Here is an 11,627-nt window from a genome sequence, read left to right as displayed (position 1 = left end):
GGTCCAAGGATTTTTGTTGGAGGAAGCTGGTATACACCAGGATTTGTCACCAATGATCCACAGCCTCCATAAAAGTAGAGTAATAATTCTGGGAGAAAGTAGAGGTATTTAGGTTATGTACACAGCTACTCTAGAAATAATATGATTTCTAGTTAAAATTATTCTAATAGATACTAATCATATTTAGTGGGTTTGTCCTTCATAATAAAAGAAGGATGTTCAATGAGGTATAATTAGGACTAGGTATTTTTGTAGACTAGCAGAGGATCACACAGTTAATGACCTCCCCTTTCCATCATTTCTCCACCTATTTGTACCTGAATCTAGTTTGAACTAGCTTGTAAGACCTTTATGATGTGCTTGAATTTGATTTCTGAGCAGAAAATTGCCAGTTAAAATACTGGTAATAATGTAAAGGGAAGCCAAGTTCGTGTATGGGTCTCAGTAAGAAATATCCCAGTATTATAAATGTCAACAGTGTGGCACGGTCTTCCTACGCTACTCCTCACCGTTCTCCTTTTTAACTGGATTTTCAGTACACAGTGGACAAGTATGGCAGCAAAACTATCTAGCTGCTAGCAAACTGATAAATGAATAGTTGGCTGGAACCGGAAAATACCATTTTAGGGAGAATTGTAGTTTCATCGCAGTTATGATCCCTTAAGGCTGTATTAATCAAACATCCATCCGTCCAGTGAAAGAACTTGGATGTAACACAGGAGACAAGGACCAGACACATCTTGTGTGGCGGAGTGGGAGAGGAGCCCAACCCCGAAAGCTCCAGGAGAGCCTTTTGTGTGTATATTCACCCAGTGCCGCAGCACTTCCCGAAAACTACTTTTATTTCTTTAATTACAGGATGTGATAGACGTCATTTTTCCATTTTAATCACAAACAGCGAAGTTGAGGACGAACAGCCGGTTGCCGCGCGCTCGCTCTGGGCAGCAACTAAATAAACCTGGCGACCACACCGGAGGCTTATGCGCGGTTATCCCGCACGGTTAACTCGCACGTTTCGGCTGCTCCTGCTTCTCCGTCCATCCCTCCCTCCTTCCCTCGCAGACCGCTGCCGAGAGGCCTCGGGCCCCACCCCGCGCCGCGCCCTCCGGCGAAGAGGCAGCACCACACCCACCCCGCCGAGGGTCCCTCGCTGAGGGGGGCGGGCCGCCACAGCCCGCAGCCAATCACCGACAAGCCTGGGGAAGACAAGCGGCGGCTACAGCCAATGGCTGCGCGCGGCGCGGCCCCGCCGGCGGGGGAGCGATGGGGATTCCGGCCCGCCCGGCGCGGCAGGGCGGGGCGGGGGAAGCGGCGGACACCGAGCACCAATAAGCGAGCGGAGAAGAGTGACAGGCAGGCAGCTCGCCCAATGGGCGGGCGGTGACCGTTAAAGGGCCGGCGGCCCGGAGGGGAGCGCCGGGCGCAGGTGAGTCGTGCGCGCGGCCCCCGGGGACCGGGCGGGGCGGGCAGCGGCACCGGCCCGGGGATGGGGCGGCCGCTCCCCCCGTGGCGTGGGGGCCGCCCCCGCCGCCCCCGCGGGGGTACAGCGGTGGGGCTCCGCCGCCCTCGGCCCCTGGGGGTGATGAGACGATTGCCCACCGTCTTATCTCCCCACGGGGAGCCCCCGTTTCTATTTCTTCTCCCGGGGGAGTCGCAGGGCCCCGCCGGCCGGCGAGGCCCTGGCTTGCAGCGGGCCCCACGGGCCCATCTGCTCCGCGAGCCTCGGGCTGTGCTGGCCGGGCAGCCGGCCGTGCCCCCGCCTCCCTTTGTTGCCGCCTTGTTGCTTTCCGTGCAGCGCCCCGGGTGGGACGGCGCTGAGCCCGACCCGCGGCCGTGCCCGGTCTGGCGCTGCCTGCGCGGGAGGCGCTGGGACCCGGCCTGCTGCTGCCCGGCCCGGCCGTGGCTGGCATGGGCAAGGGCAGCTTCGGCCTCATGCGGCTGTGCCTTCAACTGCCTGAATCCCCAGCTGCTTCCCATCTTCCGCTCTTTCTCCCTGGTTCGTTGAGTTATCCTTTTAGGTGTTGTTGGTTCCCTTCTGTGCCTGCTTTTTCGTCTGTGTAAACCACGGGCTTCTTGCAGGGCTGTGTTGGGTGATACGCTGTGCAGCGCCCTGACCCTCCTGTACTAAAAACCTTTGTATGAAAGCATAAATTGATCCAAGGCGATGTAGCCATCTGTTAGGAATCACAAAAAAAGTTTTCTAGAAAGCCTTAGGCGGAAGATACTCAAGACCCTAAATTTGTTGAAGAAAACTTAGAGATTGTAGGTCCTTGTAATTTAATTTTTTTAAATTTTTTTTTTATTCAAGTATAAGCCGTAAAAGTTTTTTTTCAATAAAATCAAGACATCATCTTTTGTAAAAAGTAATGATTTTCATAAAATTCGAGTTTGGTGCTAACAACAGTCTTCCACTCCTGGTGAATGCATGGATTCTTTGTTTGTTTGGTGCATTTGCTTTTTTTTTTTTTTTTTTTTCTTTGTCCAACATGTGGTCAGACAATAAATTGTGAACAAAGGAGACAGAAAAGATAGAGGCAGAATGAGGATGCTTCTGTCTTTAACTATGCCAAAGGTATTCAGTGTATGCATATTCTGTCTGTTTATCGAGTGTCCAGCTTAGTTTCACAACACTTGTTTCTTTCCAACCCCAACAGTGTGTTTTTCTTTTGTGAAGTGATGACACCCTTCTTGATGACAGGTTGCTTTTGACCTGACAGGCCCAAAATCAGAGCTCCACGTTGCCATCATTTCTGGAAGACCTTGAAGACATTTATGATGTCATCAGAATTGTGGGTTTTTTTAGCCAGCATTTCACGTTTCTGCCCAAACTGTCAAAGTATGCGTTTTGCACTGCAGTTCTCCCCAGCTTCTCGTGCACCTCCTCACTGGCAGAACGCAGGAAACTGAAAAGTCCTTGGTTTAAAGTAAGCACTGCTTAAGCACAGCCAGCACATTGGTGTGTTGTCAATATGAGTGGCACACTAATCCAAAACACAGCGTCGTCCCAGCTACTAAGATGAGCATTAATGCTGTCCCAGCTGCTGAGGTTTGGAATGTTAGGTTTTTTTCCTGTGGCTATCTAGAAGGTGTACAAATCCTAGCATATTTACATTCCTGTCTCTTAGGTACTTTGAGTATGTAATGGCTCATTTTTCCTCATTAAAGAGTAATATCCTGGAGACCATCTGGCAATGCTAAGAACCGACTATCCCAAACCTCAGCTTTTGTTAGATAATAATGTTTTTTAATTAACATATCAGATAGGTACACAGAGCCATCTTTGGGAGTAAATATACTGTTAAGACCATTCACTAACTCCATTTATATTAATTAAAAAGGAATTGTCCTTAACAAAGCAATGTGCTTTCAAAAAGGAAAAAGTTAAAGAGGCAGGTTCCTACTAATTGGAAGTTGATAGTCATGAGTTTGAAAATATATAGGTTTTGCTGATATTTCACTGGGAAAGTTTGGCTTGTATTAGATGTGTTCTAGCAAAAGTTTTAAATAAAGTCTAAAAGAACACTTCACCTAGTAAAGGAATTGGATGCCAATGGTTTCCAAGTTAGTATTGCAATTCTTAAAGGTTATGTCCTTGGCTTATGGCATAAAATCCAAAACTGAGATTAGACACTTAACAAAGCGTGGCTGGGGAGATGAGGCAGTTGATCCTGAGCACCTGACTCATGAGCAGGGCGCTGGTGCAAGGAGCACTGAGCCGGCCCAGAGGGTAGCTTGACATTTGCATGCTTTAACTCTCAGCCCTCTCCAGAGCTAAGGGGAAAGCTTACCTGTCAGCATTTTCCTTGTTGATGTAGAATTGTATTTGGAATCCTATTTATGTTTATGAAAGAAAACACAGATGTGGAAAACTGCAAGTGAGCCACTTATTCACTTATTCAAGTATATCAGAGATGAAGAACAATGTCTAAACTACTAGACCTTGTTCCCCAAGTGGGGAGTTGTAGTGCAGTGTGCTGACGTGTATGCTTTAACCAAGTTTAGGGAGAACAATAGGAGGAAAAATACTTAGTAATTTAAGAATCCTGTATAGCTGGGGGAGAGTTATTGAAGAATTAAGTCCATTAGTTAGTAACAATTGAATCTATAATCTGGAAGCCATTTCCCTTCAGGTGAACCAATGTCTCTACTGCATGAACAGTGAACAAACAGCAGCTTGAAGCTGCCTGTAGTGTACAGTGAATCCCTGGCCCACTTGACTTAAAGCCTTTTAAACCTGCCTGCAGTGGTAGGTAACATGGTACAAAAGACTGTTCAAAATAATCCTAAATTGAACCAATTGCCAAGCAGTCTGTGATGAAGAACCATTTTTGATTCTTTGTCTTTGCTTCCAGGATTTGGTGGGTTGTTTTGGGTTTTTTTTGGTAATATGATCTGTTATTAATGTAGTAATAATAGTCATTGCTGTGTTAAAAATCCCCTCACTCTCCACTTCTCTGCAGAGTTGCAAACAGTCTGTCAGGTGAATTATGGAGATTCATGTTCTCTTCAGCATCAGGCATGGGACCAGCTTGTGCTGAGGGTAGGGCACTGGATGAGCTGTAAAGCTGCCATGGTATCTGCCATGAGATGTTCAGCAGCCTGAGAAGGACGTGGAGGGTTTTACCATGGGCATATCGTGACTTAAATCTATTTCCTGTTAAAATGTCTCTAATGAATGACATTTGTTTGAACTAGTTATTTTATGACATTCAAAGGGATTGCTCCAGTTCTTTTATTTATGATTATGTTTAATTAAAAGAGCCTCAAAAATGTCAACTTTTCATATTAATTTACTTTTTTATAAATGAAAATGGCGTCTTATTTTAAATGTGTCTCAGAAATTTCAGTCCCCTAAACATTTCATGTTTTTGAAGTAGTGATATAACACTTTCAACTTCTTTTGTAAATAGTTGAGCATTCAAACTGAAATGTGTGTGTCAAATTTCAATCTTAAGGAAATCCCAACTGACAAAACTCTTAAAAGCTGAAGGAAAATATTTGTACTTCTGTAATGGAAATACCAAATCAACTTTAACAGTTTGTGACATGGATATATTAATATATCCATTGTTTTATAATTTATAGGAGATGAGAGGAAGTATCTATGACTACTTTGACTTGAAAGTTTAACAAAATGGTTTTCCTTTATCAAATAAACAGTTATTTCAAAATATGCATTCCTTAAATGGTGACTTAGGAGTCAAGTTGTTAAATGAAAATGTCTGGTGTATACCTTGGAGATTTATCTTGTTTGCTCTTTTTCTCTTAGGAAGCCTGACAAATAGAAAAATACAACAAAGTGAAGAGAAAATTTACTTCATGAGAACAGAGCTCTGCTTTCATTTGCTTTTAAATTTATTTGTATTAGTAGTTGATTAGTGTCAGATCATCTCTGTAGTCTGCTGTGGTGAAATTACTAGGTTAAGTCTGGAAAAAATGAAACAGTTAAAAAGAAAAAGAAAAAGCAATTTTAGTGTTCAGGAAACTCAAACTCTCCTTAAGGAAATCAGAAAAAGGAGAGAAGTACTCTTTTCGAAGCAACTTAATACAACAATTAATGAGATGAAACGGAAAGCTTGGGAGGAAATAGCAGAGTGTGTGAATGCTGTAGGTGAAGGAGAGCAGAGAACAGGGACAGAAGTGAAAAGGCGATACCTTGACTGGAGAGCACTCATGAAGAGAAAACGTCTGAATGCAAACATCAAAGTAGTAGGTGCTGGGTTTCATCTTCCTTCATCCAATTTAGATGACTCTCTCAATGAAGACATGGATGAGAAAATGGGATTTGCAATTGAATCTAGTTTTGAGTGGCAAAATATCACTGACTTCAGAGAAGCTGGTGGATCTTTAACAGAAATCAAAGTAGAAGAGGAAGAGGAAGACCCACAGAATTTTGAAGTGAGTGACTGATATACATGAGCTGTATGCAATATGGCCTTTGCTTCATTTCAGCATAAGGCTTTTTACTGTGTTGCTTCATAGCATCTGTTTCTGTTTAGTTCTGAATGTGTGAATTAAACTGTATAAATAAATATAATTCCGAGACACGATATTCAAATCCAGCAACTTGGAATTGTCTGTAAGGTTTTAGATGTTGATTACTGATTTGATATCCCTGAACTTTGAGTATGTCTTTGTACGTGTATTTTCCATTTGTGTGTGACACAGAGAAGAATTAGTTGAGTCAATGCAAGGAAAATGCGCTGTTGAAGGAAACTGGTCTTTTTAGTATTCAGAGTGCCTGGGTAGGTGAACGGAGAAGTGCTTATCTTTAACAAATGAAAGTAAATGTTACCTGCAGGTACAAAAAGGAATAGATTGCAGAAAGAAATATGATACAGAAAGAAATATGGTACTGCTTGCATTTCTTGAAATGAACCTAATGGAGATGAAAACATTACTTGAATTAGTCAGTCAGCCTTTTCTCTCTGTCAGAATTTTCTTGTGAATTTGGCAAGCAGTAGTGGATTCTATAGACAAGTTGATACTCCTAGTAGTACTGGGACTGTCCTGGGATAGGCAGCCAGCTGGAGTGCAGTCAAATGTTGGGATAGTTTTGCTGTTCTCTTTAAACATGTAGTTCTTTTTTCCAAAAGGAGTACTGAAACAATTTTGTGTGGGGTATTTTATTGCTTTCTGTTTTTTTGGGGGGGGGAGATTTTTATTTTTTTTTTTTTATTTATTTTTTTTTTTCTTTTTTTTTTAAGTGGAAGGAGTAGGGAGGCAACTCCTGTCTTAACTCCGTTGATATATATACTGGGAGCAAACCAGTGTAAGCTGTTAGATGGTAGTGAGAACTGCTGTCAGACAGTGCTGAAGAGCAGTGTGTGTCTTCTCTAATGCTAGGGAACTGGCAGTGGCTCTCCTAGTCCTCAGGTTTTTCTGAACACTTGCCTTCCTCAGTTTGCCTTTCTCTTGCAGCTTACATATTGGGAGACAATTTATCTCTTTTGTACTATAAATTTGTAAGGACTGTGATACTACATAAAATGTTACAGTCTGCTGAGAGCAGTGGTCCTAACCACCTCATCATGTCACAAATAGCTTTACAGCATATGTGATAATAAAAAATGGTTAAACAAGTCCTGCTTGTTGACCCACTTAATAGAGTTGGAAGAGTTAGGAACGTGTGAAAAATGTCAGTGTTAAATGTTTTTTAGGAATGGAATAGCCTGAGTTATTGAAGGTTAGGCTAGCTTACATAACACATACCCTATGGATCCATCTGCTCTGATAAATAATTAGTCACAACAAATGCCTGGTGGCTTACATAAATGTCACTCAGCTCTATGAAAGGTAAGAACAACATATGGTCTTCTAGATCCAGTTTTTTATCAGTTGTTCTAAATTATCTGTAATAACTACTCTGCTGTATTTTCTGGATGTTTTTGTATGTGTACTGACAAGATTTTCTTTTTTTTCATTACCAGATATTAACTTGCAGATAAAGCCTGTTTCTCTTCCTGTGTAATGATAAAAAAAAATCTTCTGACATAGCATGGTTATTTCACAACATATACATTAAACACTTCTGAATTGCTTTAAAGATGATGAAAAAAATGCAGTATGTTGTTTTCAGTCAAGTTGTATGTAACAAATTTGTTCTGGCCTAAAGACTGGAATGTAAGTCTTGTCTGTTGCATTCCTCTCTGCAGTTTCCTATTGAGGAAGAAGAAGAAATATTGTCATCAGTTCTGCCAGATTCAAAAAAGGAAAATGACCTACCAGACTTCCCCCACATTGAAGAGTTTGGAAATCTGAGCTCTGCTCAAGCTAGGCTAGCCTATGAAGATTCTCACTTGCTTATAAATCTGGAGAAGCAAAAGGTGGAGCTGGAGAAACAGCGACTGGACATCGAAGCCGAAAGGTTGCAAGTGGAGAAGGAGCGCCTGCAGATTGAGAAGGAGCGGTTGCGGCACGTTGACTTGGAGCGTGAGCGGCTTCAGATTGAGAAGGAGCGACTTCAATTAGAGTGGGAGAAACTCAGGCTAGAGACTCTGCATGCTGAAAAACCTGCCCTGGAAAATGACCTCACCCAAACAGAAAAACCCATCATGCAGCCTCTGGATCTGGAAACTGAAAAGTTAAAACTTGAAAAAGAACGTTTGCAATTAGAGAAAGAGAGGCTGCAGTTCCTAAAGTTTGAGTCAGAAAAGCTGCAGATTGAGAAGGAGCGCTTGCAAGTGGAGAAGGAGCGCCTTCGAATTCAGAGAGAGGGTCACTTGCAGTGAACATCTCAGCTAAGGTGTCAACATTAGTGTTTTGATGTTTCTGAATTAGAAGTAGTTCTTTCCTTGATACTGAAACTGTCCTAGAGGCTTAGCATTCTTCTGTTCAGAGTTGAATGTTGATGTTAAACTGAAAAAAAAAAAATGGTGCTTAATATGTCAGTGTGCCTACATAAATGATCTTATGCGTGAAGTTGCTTTTCAATGTATCAGAACTTAGTGTTACGTTCTCTTGTCTTCAGTATTGTGCAGTATTAGTTTGGTGTCCTCCCCTCATAGAGGCCTTGAGAAGAGTCCATGCTGAACCTTGTACTTTTTGTCACTGTACTAACAGGAAGGAAGGATCAGAATAAATCATCGTTTGCTGCAAGGACATAGTGCTGACGATAGTCTATATGGTAAAGGAGTACAATTTCAGCAGAACACAGGAATACAGAGTCATTATGAGAGCGATTCATTAAATTTTATTCCCTCCCCCTCTTTTTTTCTCCATCCCCATAATTGGGAAAAACAGTTGAAGAGTTATCTAGAAGTTAAAGTGCAAGTTAAATTCATTGCAGTTGTGTTGACTGTTGTTCCATGGCTTGAACTGAATGGGAGTGCAGAAAATAGGTTTGAGTTTTTATGGTGGTTTTTTTTTTGTGACATATTCATACTAGGCAAAGTTACACACCAGCCATACATACTATAAGCTGGCCTGTTGGTTTCACTAGGCCATTAATAATGCTGTATGGAGTAGAGCACCTGTGTTAGCATAGGACAGGGATTTACTGATTGTTCAGGCATGCTGTCTAGTGAGTCTGATGACCCCCTGAAGGAAATTGCTAGACCTTGTTTGTCCTTGGAAGGCAGTAGCTGGTGATAGGAATCTCAGAAATGGAGACTGAGCACAACCCAAGAACCTCTGAGTTTGAACGCTTCTACACTCATTGCTGGTTCTGCCTGGCCAGCGCCAAGGTAGCCAGAAGACACTTCTGTGGCTCTCTGTATAATATATTTTAATTAGACAAACAGAAATGGTTAGTGCTGAAGGCTAACAGCTGAAGGCTGTTAGTATTTTTCATAGGCAATGTAGTCATATAACAAAAAGCAAAAAAAAAAAAAAAAACGCCAAGGAAGGAAGGAAACTTTCTATTATTTCATATGTGTTTAAATCCCAAATGAGCCAGACTTCACCTCTCTCATCTTTCTGCAAGTAACTGTCTTGTTAACTCCATTGGAAATGTAGAACTGTGGGAAAAATAAGTCTAAACATATGTTGAGTGACTTAGGTGAATTTGTGTGCAAGTAAATAATATTTATACCACTACAGGTTTACTTTTATTCTGCAAAGATTATTTTTTTATTACTGAAACAAACGTGCTTCTACAGTGGAAATAAATTCGACTACTACACTCCAAAATGGCTCTTGAGGCTTTCTTCACAGAGAAACTAGGCTACATCTGAAGAGAAGCCTTGGTACTGGACGCTGCAGCACACCCAAGTTGCTGGTACCTGTATTCCCTGTGTAGTCAGTCAGAAAGATGAGGCACCTCAGAGCTGGACTTAAATCACCTGGGACTTATTTGAGAAAGGAAAAAGGAAGGAGATACCAACCAGTTAGATAAAAATGCCCTGGAGAAAGTTTCCCTGAGCTTTTTTTTCCTAAGTGTTGTGGGCTGACCTCAGTGGGATGCCAGGTGCACACCAATATTGCTTCATCACTCTTTAGCTGGACAGGGGAGAGACATCTAACAAAAGGTTCAGGGGTGGAGATAAGAACAGGGAGAGATCACTCAGCAATTACAATCATGGGCAAAACTGGCTTGACTTGGGGAAATTTGTTTGCTATCAATCAGTTAGGAGTAGCGTAATGAGAAATAAAACCACCTTTCCCACAGCATTCCCTTCTTCCCAGGCTTAACTTCACTCTTGACTTTCTCTGCCTCTCCCTGCAAGGGGTGCAGGAGGATGGGGAATGGGGACTGCGCTCACTCCAGCACATGCTGTCTCTTCCCCTCCTCCCTCAAGGGGAGGACTCCTCACACGTCCCCTGCTCCAGCATGGGGTTCTTCCCATAGGAGACAGTCCTCCATGAATTTTTGTAACAAGCAGCAGTTCTTAATGAAGTGTTCTGATGTGGTTCCTACAGGGTGCAGTCCTTGAGGAACAGGCTGCTCCAGTGTGGGTCCCCTGTGGAGTCTCAAGTCCTGCCAGCAAACCTGCTCCAGTGTGAGCTCCTCTCTCCACAGTCCTACTGGGAGCCTGCTCCAGTGCAGGCTTCTCCCAGGGTCTCAGCCTCCTCCACATGCTCCAGTGTGGGCTCCTCCACGGGCTGCAGGTGCATCTGTGCTCCCCCGTGGGCTGCTGGAGCACAGCTGCCTTGCCATGGTCTGCACCATGGGCTGCAGGAGAACCTCAGCTCCAGCACCTCTGGCACCTCCTGCCCCTTCTTGTGCACTGAGCTTGGTGTCTGGGGCTTTTTTGTCATTCTTCTCTGTCTGCATTTGCTTCCGTGCATTTTCCCCTTGTTAAATAAATTTTCTCAGTGTCACTAGCACCTTCACTGGTGGACTTGGCCATGGCCAGGGGCAGGTCCATTTTGGAGCCCCCAGGGATTGGCCCTGTTGGACATGTGGACAACTTCTGACAGCTTCTCTCAGAAAACACCCCCATAGCCCCTCCTGCTACCAAGACATTACATCACAAATCCATTACACCAAAATAAAGGGACAAATTGGCAGCTTCCTGGTATGCATCATGCAAATTGATATTAAAGTAACTTTCTGTGATTTGAAGAAAATCTTTTCCTTTTAAAGCATGAAAGAGGCAGAATTCACAGTTAGTGCATAGAACATTGACCAAGAGAGTGGGATAGCATGGATTTTATGACTGTGTGCCCTGAGGTGACCAACTTTCTAGATCACTATTCTGACTGACAAAGAAGGTCAGAGTAGTAATGAGGGACAACATTACCAGCTCTGCAAGAGGTAGTGACCAGAAGGACCAAACCAAGAGAGAGAGAACATTCCTACAATCTTATCTGGAAGACGTCTTGCCAGGAGGGAGCAGATGTGGATTCTGGCTCCTGTTTTGACAGGTAGTTGAGCTGCTGCTTGATCCTAACACCTCTGTCTTCATTAATTACTCCATTTATCCATTAGGATAATGATTTGTATTTTACATTTAATGTCTTCAGAATTGTACCCCAAGAGCATTAAAGGTTTTAGGGAAAAATAGGTAGATAAATCTGAACCATCTCTGGATTCTTAATTGCTTCAGAAAGTTGAACACTTTTCCAAATGTTAATAGAGCTGTATTTAAGCAATTACTTTTCCTAACAACTGTTCAGCCTCCTAGGGAAATGATGCATCTTTTAGTTATAGAAAACATCTTGGAAAATACTGAATGATGAAATTA

At 42.9% G+C, this 11,627-nt stretch overlaps 1 protein-coding gene across 3 annotated transcripts; it reads left to right on the top strand.

Annotated features, from left to right (window-relative positions):
* Window positions 1-1,377: 1,377 nt before the first annotated feature.
* Window positions 1,378-9,630, top strand: MSANTD4 (Myb/SANT DNA binding domain containing 4 with coiled-coils). 3 transcript variants are annotated; one of them, XM_041417083.1, is made up of 4 exons: window positions 1,403-1,426; window positions 2,718-2,924; window positions 5,270-5,898; window positions 7,656-9,630. In XM_041417083.1, exons 3-4 carry the CDS (start codon window positions 5,437-5,439, stop codon window positions 8,229-8,231), a joined length of 1,038 nt encoding a protein of 345 aa, XP_041273017.1. In that variant the 5' UTR covers window positions 1,403-1,426; window positions 2,718-2,924; window positions 5,270-5,436; the 3' UTR covers window positions 8,232-9,630. The 3 variants fall into 3 exon arrangements, with proteins under 3 accessions (XP_041273018.1, XP_041273017.1, XP_041273016.1); XM_041417082.1 differs by lacking the exon at window positions 1,403-1,426 and adding an exon at window positions 1,865-1,996; XM_041417084.1 differs by lacking the exon at window positions 2,718-2,924 and having other exon boundaries at window positions 1,378-1,426.
* Window positions 9,631-11,627: the final 1,997 nt, after the last annotated feature.

The sequence above is a fragment of the Onychostruthus taczanowskii genome, unplaced genomic scaffold, assembly GCF_017590055.1.
Source record: "Onychostruthus taczanowskii isolate IOZ18803 unplaced genomic scaffold, ASM1759005v1 scaffold54, whole genome shotgun sequence".
Classification (NCBI taxonomy): domain Eukaryota; kingdom Metazoa; phylum Chordata; class Aves; order Passeriformes; family Passeridae; genus Onychostruthus; species Onychostruthus taczanowskii.
This window is presented reverse-complemented; position numbering and strand designations above follow the sequence as displayed.

What these genes read in the sequence shown, in the direction of transcription:
- MSANTD4 (XM_041417084.1), top strand. Translation starts at nt 5,437, where the DNA reads ATGAAACAGTTAAAAAGAAAAAGAAAAAGCAATTTTAGTGTTCAGGAA. An exon ending in AAGACCCACAGAATTTTGAA is followed by an intron (nt 5,899 to 7,655) that starts GTGAGTGACTGA and finishes TCCTCTCTGCAG; the next exon opens with TTTCCTATTGAGGAAGAAGA.